This window comes from Chiloscyllium plagiosum, unplaced genomic scaffold, assembly GCF_037043375.1.
Source record: "Chiloscyllium plagiosum isolate Xiang-an unplaced genomic scaffold, Cpla_swu_hap1 HiC_scaffold_5, whole genome shotgun sequence".
NCBI classification, from domain to species: domain Eukaryota; kingdom Metazoa; phylum Chordata; class Chondrichthyes; order Orectolobiformes; family Hemiscylliidae; genus Chiloscyllium; species Chiloscyllium plagiosum.
This window is the reverse complement of record NW_028270143.1, coordinates 57,210,580-57,227,445: the sequence shown is the minus strand read 5'-3', so window position 1 is coordinate 57,227,445 and position 16,866 is coordinate 57,210,580. Positions and strand designations below refer to the sequence as shown.

Below are 16,866 nucleotides of genomic sequence, written 5' to 3'. Positions count from 1 at the left end.
GGTAGAGTGATATGTAAGTGGGTTGAGTGGCATGTAGTTGAGAAGGTAAGATGGCAGATGATTGAGTGGGTAAGGTGGCTTGTCAGCGAGGGATTTGGTAGGTCAGGTTGGATCTCAGATTGAGTTCATTGTTATCAGTTTAGATCCAGAGGAGTGGGAAGCTTCCAGGTCAGAGACATTGGGTTTAACTGGGGTAAGGGGGAGTGCTAGTCGGATGATTTGGAAAAGCTGTCATGTCAGATTAAGGGAGGTATTTGGTCAGGTTATTGTTGAATTGGATCTGAGGGTATGAGGGAGGTGTCAAATCAAGGTGAACATCAGTGGGGGCTTGGTGGTGGCGCTTGGAGGAATGACAGGTTTGGTTGGCTAGACACTTAATGGTGTAAGGGGGCATGTGCTGAGTCAAGAATATCAAGTTTAAAGTTACCCAGGAGCTATAACAGATTTTAAAGTTTCTTGAGTAACTATCTAGGTTAATGAGTTGGAACCCTCTGAGGGTCTCTGACCCTAAAGTAGAGTTGGAGACTTTTTCAGATAGATCCAGACACTGGGTAATTGCCTATCTGAAGTTTAAACTTTAACTGGGTTGGGACTTGTGAGAGGTTATGGCCTGTATCTTTCAGTGTTTGTCCAGTCTGAATATAAGAGCATAGGAACAAAATAACTAGTAGCAGGAGTAGGCGGTCTGGCCCTTCGAGCCTGCTCCGCCATTCAATAAGATCGTGGCTGATCTTTTCAGGGCCTTTCACCGTATCCCTTAATTCCTTTATTGTTCAAAAAAAAATCTATCTTAGTTTTAAAAATGTTTAAAAAGTGAAGTATCAACTACTTCACTGGGCAAGGAATTCCATAGATGTACAACCCTCTGGGTGAAGACATTCCTTTTCAATTCTGTCCTAAATCTGCTCCCTCTAATCTTGAGGCTATGCCCTCTTGTCGTAGTTTCACCTGTCAGTGGAAACATCCTCTCTACTTCTATCTTATCTATTCCCTTCGTAACTTTATATGTTTCTATAAGATCCCCCCTCATTCTTCTAAATTACAATGAATATAATCCCAGATAACTCAGTATCTCCTCATAAGCCAACCCCCTCAATTCTGGAATCAACCTAGTGAGCCTCCTCTGCACCCCCTCCAGTGCCAGTACATCCTTTCTCAAGTAAGGAGACCAAAACTCCATGCAGTACTCCAGGTACCAGCACCCTGTACAGCTGCAACATAACCTCCCTGCTTTTAAGCTCAATCCCTTTAGTAATGAAGGACAAAATTCCATTTGCCTTCCTAATCACTTGTACCTGCAGACCAACCTTCTGTGATTCATGCACAAGAACACCCAGGTCCCTCTGTATAGCAGCATGCTGCAACATTTTACCATTCAAGTAATAATCCTTTTTACTGTTACTTCTACCCAAAATGGATGATTTCACATTTATTAAAATTGTATTCCATCTGCCAGACCTTTACCTACTCACACAAAGTATCTACGTTCCTCTACAAAGTTTCAGTCATCAGTAAATTTTGCTCTGCCACTCATCTTAGTGTCACCTGCAAACTTTGACGCACTACATGTGGTCCCCAACTCCAAATCATCTATATAAATTGTGAATAAATGCCATCCCAACACTGGTCCCTGAGGCACTTCACTGATTACCAGCCAGAATAGCACTCACTTATACCCACTCTTTGCTTCCTGTTCGTTAACCAATCCTCTATCTGTGCTAATATTTCACCTTTTCTTATGCGGCAGCATCATGTGCAGCACTTTATTGAAGGCCTTTTGGAAATCTAGGTGCACCACATCTACAGGGTCCCCATTGTCCACCTTGCTCATAATGTCTTCATAGAATTCCAAACAATTTGTTAAGCGTGATTTGCCCTTCATGAACCCATGCTGTGGGACAATTTCTATTGAGATGCTTTGCTATTTTTTTCCTTGATAATAGACTCAAGCATCTTCCCCACTACAGTGGTTAAGCTCACTGGTCAATAATTCCCCATCATTTGTCTACCTCTCTTTTTAAACAGTGGCATCACATTTGCTGTTTTTCAATCTGCTGGGACTGCCCCAGAAACAAGTGAAGTTTGGAAAATTACCACCAATGCCATCTATTTTACTACCCTGCGATGCATTCTATCATTGCCAGGAGACTTCCCATTATCTTGCCCAACACTAACTCTTCTGTAATAATAATTGTTTCCAGATCCTCACCTACCTTCATCACTTTGTCAATTACTGGCATGTTATTAGTGTCCTCCACTGTGAAGACCGATATAAAATACCTGTTCAATGCCTCTGCCATTATTCAACCAATATTCAGAAACCAGGAGATTTTATTGTATGTGGTTGTTGGAGGTCTGTCATGTCAGCTTCAGGACATCTCTGCAGGAGTTCCTCAGGATAATGCCCTAGGGCCAACCATTTTCAGCTGCTTCATCAATGACCTTGCCTCCATCATAAGGTCAGAAGAGGGAATGTTCGCCAATGATCTGGATATTCAGTCTTGGGCTGACAAGTGGCAAGTAGCTTTCATGCCAGGCAATGGTCATCTCAAACAGAAAATTAAGCATTGCCCTTGAGATTGACAGCATTGCTATCACTGAATCCCCCAGTATCAACGTCCCAACAATTTACTGTAAACTGAACTAGACAAGTCACGTAAATAGTGGCTACAAGAGCAGATCAGAGGTTAGGAATTCTGTGGCAAGTAACGCATCTCCTGACTTTCCAAAGTGTCCACCATCAACAAGGCATAAATCAGGAGTTTAAATTGAATACTCCCACTTGCCTTAATGATTGGACTTCAGGACAAAGCAGTCCACTTAATTGACACTGCATTCAAAATCATTCACTTGCTCCACTACCAACACTCACTAGCAACAGATTGTAATATCAACAGCTGCACTACAAAGTTTCACCAAGGATTCTAAAACAGCACCTTGCAAACCAATGAACAGTACCATTTGAAGGACAAGGGCAAGTTCTCCTCCAAGCCACTTACCATGCTGACTTGGAATACATCACCATTCCTTCACTGTTGCTGGACTAAAATCCTGAAATTCCCAAGGGCTACTGAGGACAGTCATCCCATGAATGCATAAAACAAAACTTCCACATAGTAGTTAATGTACCAGAATGTCCAAGGAGGCTTGCAGGACATTTTTCAGGGAATGTTCAGGGAAGATCTGGGCCAAGGTTTTTTAGGTGGTAAAGTAGGGGCTGTACTCTGAAGACAAGAAAATGTATTTTTTACAGAATATTAAGCAATAGAAATTAGATTCAATTTCTAATATGTTTTACTATTCAGAAAATCATTTGTGTATTGCAAGAAATTTGCAATTTGCAATTCTGTAACGTGCAGTGCTCATTTGTAGCATTCACCTCTTTCCACTGTACCTGCATCTGGATGAATGAATAAGTACAGTCAGTTCTTCTATAATACGATGGTTGCATTTTTGTGCAATCCCATGCTATAGAAAAATCGCGCTTTAGAAATACCACTTGAAGTGTTGCCGCTGTAATTGTGTTACAGCTAACACGCGTTTCAAAAGTTTGCACTGTCAAAACAGTGTCTCCAATTCATAAATTGCATTATAGCAAATTTGCATTGACGAATTGCACTTATAACAGAATGATTTGTAGGTAATTGTATGCTTATTTCTGTTGAATATTTTGCACTGTCTGGATAGATGGAGGTAAAAGACACTAAGTTTTGAAAGTTTTTGAAAATGCACAGGTTGCAAATTACATTAATTGTAACCAAAAGTTTCACTAAACATAAATAATTAGTGGCATTTTTGAAAAGTAGAAAATGCTACCCTGTGGTGCCTGCTATATTACATTGGGACATGGAGTTGCAAAACTCTTTATACAATTCCACCTCCATGAGAGCAAAACTTCATAATTTCCTTGTCGGGTTACACAGCATAATCATAAATTTGAACATGTACAATTTCAACATTTAAAAGATATTTGGATAAGTACATGAATAGGAAAGGCTTGGAGGGATATGGGCCAGAAACAGGCAGATGGGACTTGTTTAGTGTGGGATTATGTTCGACATGGAAGGTTAGACCGTAGGGTCTGTTATTGTGCTGTATGACTCTGTGACCACGCCAACAGTGAACAAACAACAATAGTATTTCAAAGACACTGGTATTTAGTACTTGATTTTGATAATGTGCCATTTCTTAATTCATGAGGAGAGCCAGAAATTAGACCAGTGCCAGGATAGCTCGGACAGATGCTAACATGTCTGGAGTCCATGAGATTCTTAAAAGACTTAATCTTCTGATCAACACCTCATCCCATTCAAAGCATTAAACTGTAAAAATGAACTATGCAGACCATTACTCCCATTCTCTGACCCCATCTCTGCAGTTCCATCTCTAGATTGCATTAAGTTAGCTGATCATAACTAATGCAATATCAGACATGTTATAGTTGTCCTCAGATTAAATTCCATTATTGTTCAGTGATCTGTGCTGGAAAGTGAACTCAAGTGAACATATAATGATGTCAGTGATAGGGAAGCTGCTGGAGAAGATACTGAGGGATAGGACATATTTACATTGGAAGAAAATGGGCTTAACAGTGATAGGCAGCATGTTTTGAGCAGGGAAGGACATGCCTTACCAACTTAATAGAATTCTTTGAAGAAGTGACAAAGTTGATTGATGAGGGAAGGGTTGTAGATGTCATATACATGGACTTCAGTAAGGTGTTTGATAAGGTTTCCCATAGTAGACTGATGGAGAAAGTGAAGTCACATGGGGTCCAGGGTGTAGTAGCAAGATGGATAGAGAACTTGCTGGGCAACAGGAGATAGTAGTGGAAGGGAGTTTCAGTGGTGTTCCCAGGGATCTGTGCTGAGACCACTGTTGTTTGTGATATAGATAAATGATCTGGAGGAAGGAATAGCTGGTCTGATTAGCAAGTTAGTGAATGACACTAAGATTGGTGGAGTAGTAGATAGTGAAGGGGATTGTCAAAGAATGCAGCAGAATACAGATGGGTTGGAGAGTTGGGCAGAGAAATGGCAGATGGAGTTCAATCGGGCAAATGCAAGGTGAAGCATTTTGGAAGCTCTAATTCAAGAGCAAACTATATGGTAAATGGAAAAGCCCTGGGGAAAATTCATGTACAGAGAGATCTGTGTGTTCAGGTCCATTGTACCGTGAAGGTAGCAACACAGGTTGATGGAGTGGTCAAGAAGGCATACGGCATACTTTCCTTCATCAGACAGGATATTGAGTACAAGGGTTGGCAGGTCATATTACAGTTGTACAGTGTTTTGGTTCAGCCACATTTGGAATACTGCACACAGTTCTGGTTGCCACATTACCAAAAGGATGTGGATGCAATGGAAAGGATGCAGAGGAGGTTCATGAGGATGTTGCCTGGTTTGGAGGGTGCTAGCGATGAAGAGAGATTGAGTAGATTAGGATTATTTTCATCAGGTTGAGGGGGGTACTGACTGAAGTCTACAATACCATCAGAGGTATAGACAGAGTGGATAGCAAGAATCTTTTTCTCAGAATGGGGGACTCAATTACTAGGGGTCCAAAGTTCAAGGTGAGGGGGGAAATGTTTAAGGGAGATGTACATGGGAATTCTTTACACAGAGAGTGGTGGGTGCATGGAACACGTTGTCAGTGGAGGTGGTAGAGGCAGGCACAATAGCATCATTTAAGATGTATCTACACAGATACGTGAATGGGCAGGGAGCAGAGGGTTACAGATCCTTGGAAAATAGGTGACAGACTTAGACAGAAGATTAGGTTTGGTGCAGGCTTAGATAACTAAAGGGCCTATTCCTGTGCTGTAATTTTCTTTGTTCTTTGAGGAAAAGAGGAGTTTTGACTGCAATGCAATTAGCAAGACGCATGAGCTATTTTCTATTGGGAGAGGGCTGGTATGGGATCTACACCGATAAGGCTCACAGCTTTAGGTAAGAAAATAAGATCAAGGTATAAGCTGACAACAAATAAACACTACACTATGCGGTTGAATATTAAACCCTTCTGTTTGGTGGAAATGTGATGAACATGGTTGTCAGTGATTTATTGTCACCTTTATTGTAGCCATGTTATTGTTCCTAGTGTTAAGTGAATGAGGAACGCGTTTTCTAATGTAGAACTTGAAATCCTCTGATCTCAAGCGCATTTTTCGATAAAATCAGCCCAAGTGTAGCAAGATCTGCTGACTGTCTTTGGATAGATAGCTGTGAAGCTGCACAAGGGAAGTTTGAGTAGATGTGTAAGGAGGCGAGGAATTGAAAAAGGATATTTGGAGAAATACTTTTATACACTAGCTTGCACTGTGACTAGCCACAGTCAAGTTCCTTTCTAATTAGAGGCTTGAAGCTGAATCCATTAAAGCCAGCACATGGAGCGGATTGTATGGTCAACTTTGTTAAATCAGTGTTTACTGTGTTGGACTAAAAAATGGAAGTCGTCAGTCCACGTTCCCCCTACAGCAACTTGGAAAACTGAATTCAATAAATTTGGAAATATGTGAGCGAGCACGAAAAGAAAAGACAATTAATGCTACTTAACTGTCAGGTCAACAAGGTTAGCTAGCCAATGTAATCTGGCCACCATTTACATCATTATTGCCTGTTGCTAACAGAAAGGCTTGGTGGAGGCACCGCATTGAAAGAATAGGTGAATCAAAACAAACAGGACAAACAAACCAGTTTTTCAATTCTCCAAATCTGCAAATCAACAGAGAATTCCCTAATAGAACTGTTTCACTTACCTGCTTATCTTTGACCTGTCCTAATCCATTCTACTACTGCTGAAAAATGTGATAATCCAGACCAAACAGTTTAATTATCTTGTAGGTGCTTACAAATACATTTTTGAGATGTGATAAGCATTCCTTTCAGCAAAGTCTACCTATGAAAATTAATGTTTTCTTTTAAACGTATTTCAATAATAGTACAGTGCATCCCTAAAATAACACCCAAAGTGGTCATCTCAAATTTAACCTCAGTGTTAATCTAATCAATTGTTTGTGTATTATTATTATGGTTTAGGCAGTGGTGAAATTTTAAACTATTTAATACTTTTAGGTGGCAAAATAAATAAGCATTAGATTAGAATAAAACTTCATTAATATTAAAAATGTGTTCTGATGGAAAAATACGTAGAATTTGTAAAAGGATAAAATATAAAATATCTTTGCATCATTTAAATCATTTGAAGTTTAACAAGAACCATGCATGGTAATCTTAAAATAGAACTTTAGCTGTTTGGCTTTCCTATATTATTTGCCTTAGGAGACATGAACAAAGTGAAAATATAATACTAGCTAAGGCTAGATTGGAATAACTTATCTCAGATTGTAACCGTTTTTAAAGGAGGAGCCAAACTACTCACAAGCTTTAAATAAGCTTTGTTTGAAGACTGACTTAATAAATCCTTTCCAGATAACAAAATCTAGCTATGCATCCACTTGGGAAAATAAGTAAATCATATTGACTATGTGCATGCTGAGATAGAAATGGGATGAAAACCTGTCAACTGGAAAAGGCTTACTTCAATCAGAATTCAGAGATTTGTGGAATACTGCAACAGTGACTATATTCTGAAATAACTCCACAAAAGTGGGTATCCTGTCACCAAGTCATCCTGTATTTATACAAGCAAAGTGTGTGACACTGACCCAACACCCTCAGAGTCGATTCCTAGAGTGAACAGAACCTCTGACACTCCTGTTAACACTCCTGTTTATAACTGTCAGACAGGATTCCCTGATTGGCCCAGGTTAATGGCTCCAATCAGTGAACTTATATTCTGTGTGATCTACCTGGCTGACCTCACTCCAATCACTACATCCCTCCCACTTGAAGTCTTGGAAGATAGGCCGGTTCTTCTTCCTGTAGCTTCTCCTTGGGTGTTTTCACCCCAGGTCTGGTTTCTCCAAAACTGCCTCAGATGCTGATAGCATGTACTGGAACATCTTGGCCGAAACTCATCTTCTTCAAGCAGTAACAGTGTTGCATCTGAGACATCTGCCATGTCCATCTTGTCCTCAGAGGATTCTTTGATGCCAGGTGGAGGGGGAGACAGCTTTGCTGGATTTTCTGAGGAGCTGGGGATATTTTGCTCCGTTTGCGAGGTGGCAGCTTTCGTGTGGGCTACGGGCTTGTTCAGGGCTGCCTCTCCTACCGAAACTTTGTCCGTCACAGGATCTGACCACGCATTGACGATGTCTCTTACCCAGGCAGGGCCATTTTCACGGATTCAACACCAAACATTGGGTCGTAATGTTCTTTAGCTAAATCTGTCAACTCTTGAAAGGTTTTAGTATCTTGTGCATCTTGGAAAGTTAGGATCCTAATAACTGAAAAAGCTATGGGTCACAAGCTGTCAGGGGAATTACTTCTTGTTTTTCGTCTGCCCCAGTGTCATTTGCCCTGAATAATGCATTTGTTCCACATAGTGGGCCCAGTCTTCGATGGGAAAAAGTGAGGACTGCAGATGCTGGGGATCAGAGCTTAAAAATGTGTTGCTGGAAAAGCGCAGCAGGTCAGGCAGCATCAAAGGTGAAGGAGAATCGACGTTGAGGTTTCAGGCATAAGCCCTTCTTCATTCTTGAAGGGAATGTTTTGAAGCCCCAGTCCTCAATGGCAAGATTGAATGAGTCAAGCTTCCCAAACATGGGCATGATGCTAGAAATGATGACTCCAACTCATAGATAACTGTTGTGTGCAAATCTCTTCAGGGGCATGTTCTTCTTTTGTCACCACTGAAATAACTCCACAAAAGCTGGTGTCCCATCACCAAATCATCCTTTATTTACATGTGCATAGTACATGACAATATCCCCACTAGAGCTGGCTCCTAGAGTGAACAGTCAATCTACCTTGCTGACCTTGTTCCAATCACTACACATTCTGTAAAAGAAAATATTTTATTTGCTATAAAGTGTTTCAATACATTGTGGATTGTGAAAGGTGTTAAGTAAATACAATTTCTTTTTTTAAAAAATAGCTGACGGCTCTTCTTTTGCTTCAACTTGTTATGGACCAGGTCTGATCCCTCAAAACATTTTCAAGCAGGTAGCCCAGACTGTAACTTTGCTACTTGATTCAGGTAAGTGTACAGTGCATATCCGGGGAGTGAATTAGCTGGTCCGACTGCCAGGTTTTAACCAAAGAGAATTTATTTATAAGATTATGGAATGAAATACAAAGAACAGAAAATAGAATACTGGATAACTTATCCTATCCAAAAACCTGACAAATTATCCTGACTTAATGATGCTGTTCCAAAAATACTTGCAACACTCTCCATAAATACTCCCTTGGCTTACAAGGTAAAATCAAACAAAGGCTTGTAGGTTTTAAGTCAGAGAGAGAGAGCTTATCAGGCTGGACTTGCTTCTAGCAGCCTTTCTTCATAGACCCTGCTGCTGAACTAAGTCTGATCTAATTGAAGGCTAGCTACACAGCTAGCTGGCCACTACCCTATGATTATACCAGTTTTTTAAAGACATGAAAGCCTAAGGCTGAAGGAATTATCTGTTAGGGGTAAACAAAAATGGCCCCAGTAAACCTTTAAAACCCAGCCTAGTTGGAGCTGGCCAAATAGCCTCTTTCTGAAAAAAACTCAAGGGCACAGCAACTTTGAGAAAGGACCAGGTTCGTGACAAACTTAATTGAATTCAACCATATTCTTGCAATTTGTTGTTGAGAAAAGGAATTGATTTGCATATATCTTATCAAAGGAGTCAGATTAAAGGTGCTTAAAACAGATTTCAAAATTCTGGAGAGTTTAGTTTTATTCTTTAAATCACAACATCAGTAATGCACAGATTTAATCTTGTTCTTCTACAGCTGTATTTTGCTTCCTTCAATACATTTAGCCTAAATTTAGCTTGACAGCCAAATGTTCATCTGTCTATTGAAGTGGATATGTGCTTGGTAGGTAGTTTCTGTGAAACTTCTACATAAAATGACTTGGTAAAACAATCATACTTAGCGTGCTAACATATTCAGTCTATGCACTGCGGTATAAGTATTGAATCATCTAAAATATAGGTGTCCTACAATATGAATAACATGTTGTGAGAGAGCCTGTATTACAATGAATAAGTAATATTATCACATGATGACAAAATGGATATATATACAAACATATATGCAATATACATAATATACATATATAAACATAATAACTATGGTGAAATATATTCCTCATTTATTTAATGTGCAAATTAGCAATCATGCATTTTAGAAAAGATAAAAACAGAATGGGTTACATTTGGCAAGCACATACCATCTTTGCAGATAGGACAGCACTGATCAGGTTCATAGACTGGATCCACACATTCAACCTCAGCACATTCTGCTACAGAACAGTGCACTTCTCCATTGGGCTCACAGCGGCACTTCTCACATGGTGAAACCTAAAACAGAGACAGCCTTTGAACCGTGGCCAAACAAAGCTCACTTTATATGAGTTACAGAACTGAACATAGAGAGCACTTTATGAAGGTCCGTGGAATAGGATTTTATAGCTCATAACTGAGTAAATTGATATTAAAGCTTCCTACTGTCATATTTCTGCACTGTGCAATTCGTTTGTATTGCAATCAAGATTTGAATGACAAGGAATTATGTAAAGGGCTAAAAAGAAAGTAGATTTCATGTTGTGCAATATTCTTTTCCAGATTGGTTACAATATAAATCAAGGCAGGCACAGTGCTAGTTACTCAATCTGATATCATGCATTTAAAATATTAACAATTTGAGCATTATTTTCAAAAGACTTTCTACAGAGAAGGTCTTTCCCAACTGAAATATGATGACACTATCTACACCAAATGTGAAAGATGTTTCATGCATATCCCATATAATCAGAGAAAAAGTTCTAAACTGCTTTGAACATCACATCGCCCAGGGGTTAGTGAAGCAAGTGAGAATCCGAGTATATTTAGGTGATCATTCCATCTCAACATACTGTAACTGTCTCAAATATCCAAGGGTGGTCTCAGAAATGCTGAATGTGTTTACTTTCAAACACATTGGCTAAGATCATTTAAAAAAGAAATCTGCTTATACAATTCCTAGGAGATATAGGTAGTCTATATTTTTATATCAAACATGACAACAAATCTTGGAATAATCCCAGCAAAATCAGCTATGGCCAAAATAACTATTGGCTGTAAGTATACATGATTCGGAATATTAATTTTAAATGCTGTGCTGGTCTACATAATTAAACGCAAGTCAAATTATTCCAATAAACTATAAGTGAAGATGATAGTGGACAAAGTCATGAAAATGAACAGCTAAACTTCGGTATCACTATTTTGGACAAATGTTTTTTGAAAAAAAAAGCAATATATTCTATGCTTTGCTGTCAGGATATGGATTATCACCCATTTTCAGCTTTCCTGTGAATGCAGTGGTAGGCTTTTCTCCCAATCAACAATTCTTGTTATAGCTAAATAGATGGTTGGACTAGTTCAGAGGGCATTATACAATAGATCAACTATACAATATGACCCAGTGTTACTTAAAGACCATGATGAACCTGTTGGAATTTAGCAACTTGCATAGTTCTGATGAAATGTTACATCCAAATGTATAGATACATTGTCCTTCCAAGTTCCAGCAATTAGATTAGATTCCCTACAGTGTGGAAACAGGCCCTTTGGCCCAATCAGTCCTCATCAACCCTCTGAAGAGTAACCCACCCTGACACATTTCTCCCTGACTAATGCACCTAGCACTATGGGCAATTTAGCACGGCCAATTCACCTGACCTGCACATCTTTGGAGTGTGGGAGGAAACCGGAGTACCCAGAGGGGGCCCACGCAGACATGGGGAGAACATGCAAACTCCACACAGACAGTCATCCAAGGCTGGAATTGAACCTCAGACCCTGGTGCTGTGAGGCAGCAGTGCTAACCACTGAGCTACCATGCCACCCATACTTTAACTTTCTTGGTCTAGAACAAACTATGGAATACCAAATTTATCAAATTCATTTGCACAACTTGTCAGTACGGAATTTCAGCACATAGCTCTTGGGACCACTGGTCTAATAACAAAACTATCACAGCACCATACCTTCTGAAGATTCTCTAAAATTGCAGTTGTCTTTTTTGGAATTCTTCATGAACATACTGTCTTCTTTTGGAGATTGGTACAGTGCCCTTTACCGTAGGGGAATGACAAATATCAAGCCTAAATGGCCAAGATAAAAAAACAAATTCTCACTCTGCTAGCTGGAAGAATTCAATTTGAGAAAAGTATTGGACAGTTTCACCAGCATTGGTCCATTAACTAAGAATAAAAATTCAACACAAATAAATTTCAGTTCACTAATCTCACTATAGTACTCATGTACTGAAAATGTGTCACTGGAAAAGCACAGCAGGTCAGGCAGCATCCAAGGAGCAGGAAAATCGATGTTTTGGGCATAAGCCCTTCTTCAGGGATGAGGAAAGTGTGTCCAGCAGGCTAAGATAAAAGGTAGGGAGGAGGAACTTGGGGGAGGGGCGTTGGAAATGCGATAGGTGGAAGGAGGTCAAGGTGAGGGTGATAGGCAGGAGTGGGGGTGGGGGCGGAGAGGTCAGGAAGAAGATTGCAGGTTAGGAAGACGGTGCTGAGTTCGAGGGATTTGACTGAGACAAGGTGGGGGGAGGGGAAATGAGGAAACTGGAAAAATCTGAGTTCATCCCTTGTGGTTGGAGGGTTCCTAGGCGGAAGATGAGGCGCTCTTCCTCCAGCCATCATGTTGCTATGGTCTGGTGATGCAGGAGTCCAAGGACCTGCATGTCCTTGGTGGAGTGGGAGAGGGAGTTGAAGTGTTGAGCCACGGGGTGGTTGGGTTGGTTGGTCCGGGTGTCCCAGAGGTGTTCTCTGAAACGCTCCGCAAGTAGGCGGCCTGTCTCCCCAATATAGAGGAGGCCACATCAGGTGCAGCGGATGCAATAAATGATGTGTGTGGAGGTGCAGGTGAATTTGTGGCGGATATGGAAGGATCCCTTGGGGCCTTGGAGGGAAGTAAGGGGGGAGGTGTGGGCGTAAGTCTTGCATTTCTTGCGGTTGCAAGGGAAGGTGCTGGGAGTGGAGGTTGGGTTGGCGGGGGGTGTGGACCTGACAAGGGAGTCACGGAGGGAGTGGTCTTTTCGGAACACTGATAGGGGAGGGGAGGGAAATATATCCCTAGTGGTGGGGCCTGTTTGGAGGTGGCGGAAATAACGGCGAATGATACGCTGTATATGGAGTTTGGTGGGGTGGTAGGTGAGGACCAGTGGGGTTCTGTCCTGGTGGCGGTTGGAGGGGTGGGGCTCAAGGGTGAAGGAGCGGGAAGTGGAAGAGATGCGGTGGAGGGCATCGCCGATCACATCTTGGGGGAAAATTGCGGTCTTTGAAGAAGGAGCCTATCTGGATTATATGGTATTGGAACTGGTTCTCCTGGGAGCAGATGCGGTGGAGATGAAGGAATTGGGAATATGGGATGGCGTTTTTACAGGAGGCAGGGTGGGAGGAGGTGTAGTCTAGGTAGCTGTGGGAGTCGGTCGGTTTATAGAAAATGTCCGTGTTGATTCGGTCGCCCGAGATAGAAATGGAAAGGTCTAGGAACGGGAGGAAGGAGTCTGAGATGGTCCAGGTGAATTTGAGGTCGGGGTGGAAGGTGTTGGTAAAGTGGATGAACTGTTCAACCTCCTTGTGGGAGCACAAGGCAGTGCCGATACAGTCATCGATGTAGCAGAGGCAAAGGTGGGGGTTGGTGCCAGTGTAGCTGCGGAAGATGGACTGTTCCACATATCCTACGAAGAGGCAGGCATAGCTCGGGCCCATGCGGGTGCCCATGGCTACTCCTTTGGTTTGGAGGAAGTGGGAGGATTGGAAAGAGAATTTGTTCAGGGTTTGGACCAGTTCAGTCAGTCGAAGGAGGGTGTCAGTGGAAGGGTACTGGTTGGTACGGCGGGAGAGGAAGAAGCGGAGGGCTTTGAGTCCTTCGTGATGGGGGATGGAGGTGTACAGGGACTGGATGTCCATGGTGAATATAAGGCGTTGGGTACCGGGGAAGCGAAAATCATGGAGGAGGTGGAGGGCATTGGTGGTGTCCCGAACATAGGTGGGGAGTTCTTGGACTAAGGGGGACAGGACCGTGTCGAGGTATGCAGAGATGAGTTCGGTGGGGCAGGAGCAGGCTGAGACAATGGGTCGGCCGGGGCAGTCAGGTTTGTGGATTTTGGGCAGGAGGTAGAAACGGGCGGTGCGGGGTTGTGGGACTATGAGGTTGGAGGCGGTGGATGGGAGATCCCCTGAGGTGATGAGGTTATGGATGGTCTGGGAGATGATGGTTTGGTGGTGGGAGGTTGGGTCATGGTCAAGCGGGCATCCCGCGGTGCTGGGTCCACTACTTTTGATCATTTATATAAATGATTTGCATGTGAGCATAACAGATATACTTAGCAAGTTTGCAGATGACATCAAAATTGGAGGTGAGGTGGACAGCGAAGAAGGTTACCTCGGATTGCAACGGGATCATAATCAGATGGGCTAATGGGCTGAGGAGTGGCAGATGGAGTTTAATTTAGATAAATGAGAGGTGCTGCATTTTGGGAAAGCAAATCTTAGCCGGATTTATAAATTTAATGGTAAGGTCCGAGGGAGTGTTGCTGAACAAAGAGACTTTGGAGTGCAGGTTCATAGCTCCTTGAAAGTGGAGTCACAGATAGATAGGATAGTGAAGAAGGCATTTGGTATGCTTTCCTTTATTGGTCAGTGCATTGAGTACAGGAGTTGGGAGGTCATGTTGCGGCTGTACAGGTCATTGGTTAGGCCACTTTTGGAATATTGCGTGCAATTCTGGTCTCCTTCCTACCGGAAGGATGTTGTAAAACTTTAAAGGGTTCAGAAAAGATTTATAAAGATGTTGCCAGGATTGGATGATTTGAGCTATAGGGAGAGGTTGGAACAGGCTGGGGCTGTTTTCCCTGGAACGTCAGAGGCTGAGGGGTGACCTTATCGAAGTTTATCAAATCATGAGGGACATGGACAAGGTAAATAGACAAGGTCTTTTCCCTGGGGTGGGGGGAGTCCAGAACTAGAGGAGAAAGATGTAAAAGATATAAAAGAGACCTAAGGGGCAACTTTTTCACGCAGAGGGTGGTGTGTGTGTGTGGAATGGGCTGCCAGAGGAAGTGGTAGAGGCTAGTACGACTGCAACATTTAAAAGGCATCTGGATCGGTATATGAACAGGAAGGGTTTGGAGGGATATGGGCTGGGTGCTGGCAGGTGGGACTAGATTGGGTTGGGATATCTGGTCAGCATGGGTGAGTTGGACTGAAGGGTCTGTTTCTGTGTTGTACATCTCTATGACTCTATGACCCCTCTCTCCACAACTTCAACAAAATAGGTCTAACAGTGAGTAAAACCCTGATCATCCTAACCTTACTTCAGTCAAGACATGCGTAGCCCTCACAGAGATCTGGTCATTTGGTCATCTGACTTCATGGCCTCCACCTCTTCTGAGGCAATGGGGATGCACTGCGATGGAATGTAAGCTTTTGAGCGGCTGTGTAACTTCCTCTGCTCTTAGGTATACATTGAGTGGCAGCTGTCTGGGATGAGTCTCCTTTCCAATTTAGGGTGAGTTTCTCATTCAAAATCAATTATGTCTCCTTCAAGGTAATAATATCAAAGGGCAGTTGCATTTTTGGTCAGCAGGACTTTTAATTGGGGGTTTGGAAATATATTTGCCCCAGAAAATCCAGTCCTGTGTCTTATTGTGAAGTTTCATATATTCAGAAAAAGAATACTTAATTTCACTTTTTTAATATTGTTTCCTGTATAGACATACTGCTGTCTTGCCCCCTTCCTTTCCCACTCAATCTTTACCCACATGGCTGCACTGTTCTATTGAGACAAATTTTCTTTTTGGATTCCTAATTCTCATTATCGCTGAACCCTTACACCACATTTCTAGATTCTGAGTAAAATGCTTTCCATTCAATCTTCTGTAGCAGGGAGTACTTGATATTTAATTGCATGTCAAAAAGTGGAAATTGTTTGATTTCCCAGTGTTAGCAATTCCTAATCTTGACGCTATTCCCCTGCATGCATTAAACAAGACAACAAACGTTGTCAAAAGTTTTTACACATGAAAATTCAATCTCCCATTGAAAATATGACACTCCTTCTGTTATCATTATCTCAGTTTTGCAAACACAAGTGTGTTTTTTTTTACATTTTGTAGAAAACTGGCAAAATTAGAATCCCACAATATAATAAATGGAACTTGACCATAAATTGCAACTCACTAATGTGCAATTTTAAATTTGGTCTTTGGAAATATTGATGAAGAAAAATTACAAAAACAAATGTGCAGGTAGTTAGCAGCAGTAGAATCTACAGGAAGACCATCTACCAAAATACAGTAGAACCCGAGAAAGAAAGTTAGTCCAAGCTTATTTCCGCAGACCATTCCAAGTGTTGGGAAAGTGCACTGATTCTTAGGCACTATTACCCCTGGGGCTGTCACATAAGTTAACAATTTAATTAAAATATGCAAAGTCCCAAGTTGACCTGTCTGATAAAATCAGGTTAACAGAAAACACTGATCATGTTCCTGCATGTAACAGAAACTAATGATTATTACAAATAAGTATGCTCTAATTGCAAGTAAACAGCTTTAGACTATCAATGCAAAATCCAGCTGACAACCACCTGATGAAGGAGGAGCACTCCAAAAGCTAATGCTTCCAAATAAACCTGTTGGACTGTAACGTGGTGTTGTGTGACTTTTAACAATACAAAAACAGATATTGCTGGTGAAACTCAGCAGATCTGCAACATCTGTGGGGAGAAAACAGAGTTAACATTTCAAATCC

The 16,866-nt window shown here is 41.6% G+C and overlaps 1 protein-coding gene across 3 annotated transcripts in view; it reads right to left on the bottom strand.

Annotated features, from left to right (window-relative positions):
- Positions 1-16,866, bottom strand: part of vwc2 (von Willebrand factor C domain containing 2) — a 154,469-nt gene that overhangs the window by 104,194 nt on the left and 33,409 nt on the right. For all 3 annotated transcript variants that reach the window (XM_043690097.2, XM_043690094.2, XM_043690096.2), the window contains exon 3: positions 10,285-10,414. In XM_043690097.2, the coding sequence (XP_043546032.1) occupies positions 10,285-10,414 (130 nt within the window). The remainder of the gene's footprint in view (positions 1-10,284; positions 10,415-16,866) is intronic.